Below are 7,119 nucleotides of genomic sequence, written 5' to 3' on the forward strand. Positions count from 1 at the left end.
CACACTGAAAGTGGACATTTCTTAGGACTGAAGAGTTACTTCACAGTACAGTCTTTGTAACACTCAACCCCCGGTCACCTTGCAGTATGAGGTGCCTAAAAGCAATCAAGATTACCAAGCAATTGCAAATCTGAGAGAGAGAGAGAGAGAGAGAGAGAGAGAGAGAGAGAGAGAGAGAGAGCGCTAACTATTCCAAAATGCCGGGTGCCCTGTTTTCGCGGACTCTGATGGAATTCGGCTGGTCTCTATCAATATTGCAATATTGTTCGATCACGCACAGTATAATGAAAGCATGGATATATGAACTCTTTCTTAATATATTATTGATAAACTCAGCTTTTGCAATATTTTCAGGTGATTATCGGTTAGTAAAAACTCCTGGTTGTCTTCTTTTTTTTAACACGATTGGAACTTAGGCCCTATTTAGGATAATTGGATCTTCATATTTTTAAATTTCTCGAAAGTGTTAGGTGCCTTATCGCTGAATGTTGCAATATTACAAATTACTCATAATTCTGCTTAAAAAGAAAAGCAGATTAGCTTACATTTGTAGATCAAACCGACATTACTTCACTATCCAATTATCCCAAATTAATTCCTATCGTGTTTTTTGCTTTATTTCATGGGCGGGACAGTTTCGCCACCTTTCACCAACAGACCTGGAGATCAAATGTTTACAGCGCATTGCATTTTTCCCTGTATATTGCGAATAATCACACAAATAAACAGTTCTATAGTGCTACAGAATTTTTATGTACGTTGACGTTGTATGCTTTAATGTGCATGGTATCGTTTAACCGCGCTGAAAATTAAGACGAAGGCACAACTTTGGATTGCACAACGGCGAAACTTTCTTTCCGTTCGGAATAACTGCAAACAACGTTTGATACAATAAAGACCAGTTCTGTTTCATGATATAATCAGGTGGGCACGTCACAGGTATGTTATGGTCGATGAGCCGAGTGACTGGATTCACACGCAGATCCAATCCACCTCAAAGCAATTACACTAATGGATGAGAAATGGCTTCATCAAAATTTACGTCATAATAAATGTTGCAATTCATTTACAAACACGCAATATAACTGTAATTTTAGCTTTTTTTCTCACCATTTTTTTTTTTTTTATATCACCTGCCAGTTCTTGTTCTACTCCTAAAGCATGTTAAAGCATATATATAAGAGGGGGCTACGCGTGCAAAATGCACTGTATTGTATTGGTGTTTACATTTGAATTCTCCGGACCAGAATTCACTTGTCAAAATAACATGGCTATTTACACATGTACTAAAGGTTAAATTGACAAGCTGAATACTGCACATATCCCAACATGCCTTGCGGAGTAGAATAAGAAGCTGTAGTTGACATTAAAAACAAAAACAAACACGATTGGAAGTAATTTGGGAGAATTGGATCTTTATATTTTTCGAATTTCTCAAAAGTGTTAGGTGCCCTTATAGCTGAATGTTGCAATATTAAAAATTACTCATAAAAACAAGTGTATTTCTTAAAAAGAAAAGCTAATGAGCTTATATTATCAGATTAAAGCCCCCGCTCAATTACTAGATTTATCTAATATAAATATTATTTACTTGATGAAATATTCAATGGAAAACAAAAAAAATGACAAACTATTAATGGGCTGTTGACACATTCGCCAATGCGAGAACCTGGGATTGAGAAGGGCGCCTTTAAACCGACATTACTTCATTATCCAATTATCCCAAATTAGTTCCAATCGTGTTATATTACTAAAAAAATCATCAAGGGTTACATCTTTTAAGAGCTACAATGTAGTTGGAAAGTTAAAGATTTGGAGTTAATAGCTTTATTGATATTTACAAACTAGTGAAGGCACCGAGCTCTCGCACCATATTCTGATAATCTCTTGCGATTCGCAACTTTATAAACTGATTTCCCACTCAGTCAATACATTACAAATAAGATATAAACCCAGTACGTTGTTAAACTTGACAGGCGTTTATGTTTGTAAAATATCAGTCTTTGCGAGAATTCCTGAAAAATTGCTTTAATGAGACTCTCCTTTCACAGTTAGCAAATGCTGTCATCCCCCGGAGCTTCCATCAAACAAAAATGTAAACACTGCGCCTGTGCAATCATCGTATCGATGTCTAGAGGCAATGCTTTCGATACATAATCCCCTGAAGAGCTTGCAACGATACAAAAGCGTTTGAATCTTCTCTGAACTATAGTTGCATCGTACAAAGAAAGAGGACATAAGTATTCGTTACAATGGTTGGTTTATTGAGAAAATTGTAAGGTGTTTGTGTTTGCACAGTGTGTCTTGCGTGAAGGAATACACAGTATTTATGACTAGAATGAGTAAGCACAAACTAAAAGTACTCCCATTCACATTTGTGTTTAAATCCCTGGGGCAAAGATCAAGGCGAGGCGTGGACGGGGATATTGTGTGAGACTCAAACTACAGGAAAATGCCTATAGAAAGAATTAAAAGGCCGTCTGTGTTAAAAGTGATGAGGATTCCATATATAACATGGCAAGTGTATGTAATTTTTGTTTGTTTTGTTTTGCTTTTGTTCTTTTTGTTTTAAATTTCCATTGGAGTGTCCAGCATAGTTCAAAAACGACACGTTTCCTGGCAACACGGTTCAAACAGATCCGGAGTCCGTACAGCCATGGATTTTCTCAGGCGAAACAGTGACATTCTTTTTAAGAAACAGGAATTTCACATGGTTTTGGGGAATATGTGCGCTTCCTTCAATTCCTTCAAGGCAGAGTATTTGTCTCTGGAGAGTACCATAGGTGTAGATTACCTTGCGTTACACGCTGTAGCATAGAAGACACGAATCATGGTGCTTTTTAATTAAGACAATCTCAGCCAAACATATCTGATTCTGTTGAAAATTACCATTCTATTTGCAAGTGGATATGGTAGCATGGTATACGCAATATTTAGTTGCTATTTACTCAGAGGTATCTCTGATTATTCAGCTGTAAGGCCTGGGCCGGGCAATCACCCCGAGTCAAATGTCCAGTTTATTAAAATGAAGATACCTAGTGGATCTTTAGATGCCGAACACAGCATGATAGTAAAAACGGCCCCTGATGGGCATACTGCCATAGGCTATAATTAATCTTAATTCAAGAGTGAGAAATAATTAGATAAAAAAAGTTCATGAAACACAATCTCTGTGAAAAGCCAATGCAGTGTATATTCACTTACAAATGTTTTAGCTTTGTTGCCATAGATAGCTCAAAATAACTTGGTTCCCCGTATCCAATAATTTCATCGTGTAAGTGATCAATTCACCCTATGTGACATTTTTTACTGCCATGGTGGGTGTCTTACATCAGCTTAGTGCCGATTTCAAGTTCTTCACTTTAATAACATATTGTACACTTTGACTGATGTTGGTGATTGTCGAGACACAGGTGAACTCTCATGGCCATTGTTGAGTTAATGTACGGGTAATTGAACTATTGGAAAACTGATACGGGACACCTCTTTACTGTGGTTTTGTTAAAGGTAATATGCTGTGAAAATGACAAAGGTTGGTCAACCGAGAGTTGGTTTTATGGACACCACTGACAATAGATGAAGACATTGCTCTGTAAAATGACCCTGTCTGGCAAGGCAAACCTTACTAAAGACAAATAAAATATTTAACCTGTTTCATATTTACAAAATTCATCGTGTAGGGCCAAAAAAGTAAACATATGGTGTTTTTGTGGTATTTATGATTCCAAAGTTTTAGAAATTCCGAAAAAAACTGTCAATACTAATAATTTAAGATCGGGAAAGGGGATTAGAATCGTACTTAAATTGACTGAACCCTTTTGGCAAAACCTCCACGCCCATGCTTTAATTCACATGGGTATAAATTCGCCGTCAGAAATCCGTCAGAACTGTACCAAATTATGGTGGTGAGGTGCGAGTAGGCGAAAACACCGTCCCTGTGTCCGTTTTCTCATCTGTTATAAAGAGGGAAAACGGATATGACTTGGTCGCAAGTGAGCATATGAATTGTGTAATTTTCTGTGGTGCACTTCAGTGTAACAACAAAATTCATTAGGCCTATACAATTTTTGATTTCAACACAACTTTGAAAATAGTGGAACTTGTGCACTTAATAATGGTAGCAGGACAGTGCATTCATCGATATCGCATGGTTCACTGTGTCCAAAAATGTCAAGCATTGATGTTGTTCCAAGCTGCAAGCTGGAATTCAACGAAGCGTGTGCTGATCACCATAGAAACAAACAGCATGGGTGATCCCCGGAGCGTGGCGAAACCAAATCATAATACCAAGCACGAGAGTGAGCTCTGCTTGGCGACGATACCGTCACGACATTGTTCTCAACGTTGCTTTTGAAGTAACAGGTCACAATGTCGAGCCTGCAGTAAAGGCTGTAGATTTCACACACAAAAGGCAAATCCCCTCCATTGTGTTTGTGAATTACGACGTCTTCTAAGGCCAAAACACTGGCTTCGTACAGCATTGTACAAGGCAGCCACTGAAGTCGACAACGGCAATTTTGAGAAGGCTGTCAATCCATTAGCGCCGAACGATTACCGTCAGTACGGGAGTAACTTCGGTTAGAGAAACCACAACCACGGAGGTAGCTGTAGCTCTACGACCTAACAGATAATCATACAGCCTCGGTGATCAACAGGTGGTCGTTCGTCCACGCGTTACGTTGTGGCGCAGTCCTCATACCACCAACTATATCCCCTGAGCGCCATTAAACGCCGTGTCAACCCTGGCTTAATTAAATAAGTAATAAGGCTCCTTACACAAATCCTCTTGCAAATAACAATGATAACTGCTTCTTATAATGAAATATATTAATAATTTCTCCATCCATTTCATCTGCTATTCCACATTGGAAATTTTGATATTTCATTTACCCGTCGTAAATGTTCTTTGTATTCCGTTAACGTCCGTCTGTGATCATAGACAGATTTCTGTTCTTCAATACGCCGGAGTAGTGCATTATTTTCCCTCTCAATTTTTTCAGACTCTCTAATCTTACTCAACTTGTATGGCGTGTCATGTTGTTTGTAAGTCAGCTGATTGTCCAAGCGCGCTCTACCTACATCAATACGCAACAATCTCTCCAGTAGTTGTCTGTTTTCTTCTTGTATTCGCTCTGCTCTGTCATGATCTGCCTTGACTTTCTTTGCCCTCCTATGTTCATGATACGAAGGTGGTGTTTTGTTGTCAAGCGTTGACCTTATCCTGGATAGCCGATCTTTCTCTCTCTGTGCCAGCCTTTCTTGATCTAACTGTAGTTTCTTCAGTTTCCTCCGCTTGATCGCGTCGTAGGTAGCCATTTTGTTGTCAATGGAACTATGAGCGGTTTCAACCTTTCGTCTATGGACCATAAACGCCCTTTGATCTCTGTCCTTATCTCCATAATAGCGCCGTCTGAACATGGATGTTCGCCAACCAGTATCCAACACCGTGCTGGCGCTCTCAACCTTCCAACGATGAACACGTTCCGCTCTCTCTCTGTCTCGTCTCGCTAGACTTCTGACCACTCGATGATGTTGAAGCATTTTGAGTCGAAGTCTAACGCTGTCTTGCAAGGTTGCCAGGTAATTTTTTCACATTACCCAAAACACGCCCAGGGTGATGCATTTTATTAGGCTTGCAAATACTGTACAGCTGCATGGTGTTGCCATGGTTTCATGAAAACGATGTAAAGTGTGACCGGCAACCATTCAGCACTTCAACTTTCCACCATGTCATTTGACTACATGTACAAAACAGGCCTTGGGCTGCATACAGGACATGGTGTCAATCGATTCCTCATTTTGTTCATTAAAATTTAAGTTGGGCTATTGTGCTGTCAGGTTCATCCGAGTCGCGAAAATCCCTTTCTCTTGGAGATTTATATATTATAATGTTATAATGCATATATATAATATTATATATTATAATGCAGGGTGATCTGAATCTGGTGTGTGGCACGCTTTAGGACTTTTTTTTTCGGTGTTTTTCAAAGTTGTTGGCAGTGCAGTGTCGTCTACTTGCTCATGAAGTTTTACTAAGTGACATTATTTGTAATCTGCATGGTCACGGTTAGTCTCTAGTCTCGTCGAAATTTGCAATTTTGCCTTGAGCTCGGCTTGGTTGCGACCTCGCCATAGCTGATCTACATACCAGCTTGCATTGTTTTTTATGTAAATTACAATGCGGTGCTACGACTGTGGAACAACCGAATCCGTTAGATTAACTCGGTGTGATGAATTTTTATGTCCACACTGTGAAGAAAAGCGTTTTCCTGGGACTTTTAGTGGAAGAAAGGAGTACAGTTCTAGTAAAGGAAAGCAAAACTCGGCCGCTACCATCTCCGCTAATGAAGATAATGTTGCAGTTGACTCAACAGGTGTTGGTGACGCCATCTTTCATTCGAGTAAACAAGCTAGTGATGTTGAGCATGCAGCTAAAGCAAGTAAGCCTGTAATTATTGTGAATGAGCTGTTATGTTTTCTTGCCAATAAGATGGATGTAATGCCCAACGACCTTCTGTCTAAAATTTGCAGCGATTTTTATCCTGACTCGCAAATTGAAAGTGCCAAGAGAGAACTTTTTGATCTGTGTTCATCTAGTACAACTTCCCGCTTTAAACGGAGACAAGGACAAAATAAAAAGTCAAATAATTTGCAAGATATGCTGACCTTGCTACAAGAAGTTGATCCTGACTTAATACCAACATTCGTAGCTCATGACCTGGGTAATCTCCCACCCATTACGCAAAACCACATGGACATATCCGTCATTATACAACAACTCACTTCAATTAAATCTGATATTTCAACACTAAAAGAGTCTGCTAAATTATCTGCAGAATTACATTCGGAACTTAAATCAGACGTGGTCTTGCTTAGTAGTACTCGTCGTTGTGATCAACAGAGATCCATGTCGTCAGCAAGGGAAAAATCTTCTGTTGACCTTCCCGCCTGTGGAGATATTGCACCTCACTGTATGCCGCCTACCGTACGCGTAGACAATGATACGACAGATTCGCATAAGTCACCCGAGCAAAACTTTGATGATGTCGACACTAAAGTGATGCAAGTGTATGAGTCCTGTAATACGGGCAAGGCACCATCGTATTCAGATGTTGTAAA

General features: G+C 39.4%; 1 protein-coding gene across 1 annotated transcript; it reads right to left on the reverse strand.

The window, feature by feature from the left end:
- Window positions 1-4,848: 4,848 nt before the first annotated feature.
- On the reverse strand, window positions 4,849-5,541 carry LOC139133711 (sperm axonemal maintenance protein CFAP97D1-like). Its single transcript, XM_070700475.1, has one exon. The coding sequence runs from the start codon at window positions 5,539-5,541 to the stop codon at window positions 4,849-4,851; it is 693 nt and encodes a 230-aa protein (XP_070556576.1).
- Window positions 5,542-7,119: the final 1,578 nt, after the last annotated feature.

This window comes from Ptychodera flava, chromosome 5 (genome assembly GCF_041260155.1).
Source record: "Ptychodera flava strain L36383 chromosome 5, AS_Pfla_20210202, whole genome shotgun sequence".
Classification (NCBI taxonomy): domain Eukaryota; kingdom Metazoa; phylum Hemichordata; class Enteropneusta; family Ptychoderidae; genus Ptychodera; species Ptychodera flava.

Coding starts and splice junctions, on each gene's coding strand:
- LOC139133711 (XM_070700475.1), bottom strand. CDS start 5,541: ATGCTTCAACATCATCGAGTGGTCAGAAGTCTAGCGAGACGAGACAGA.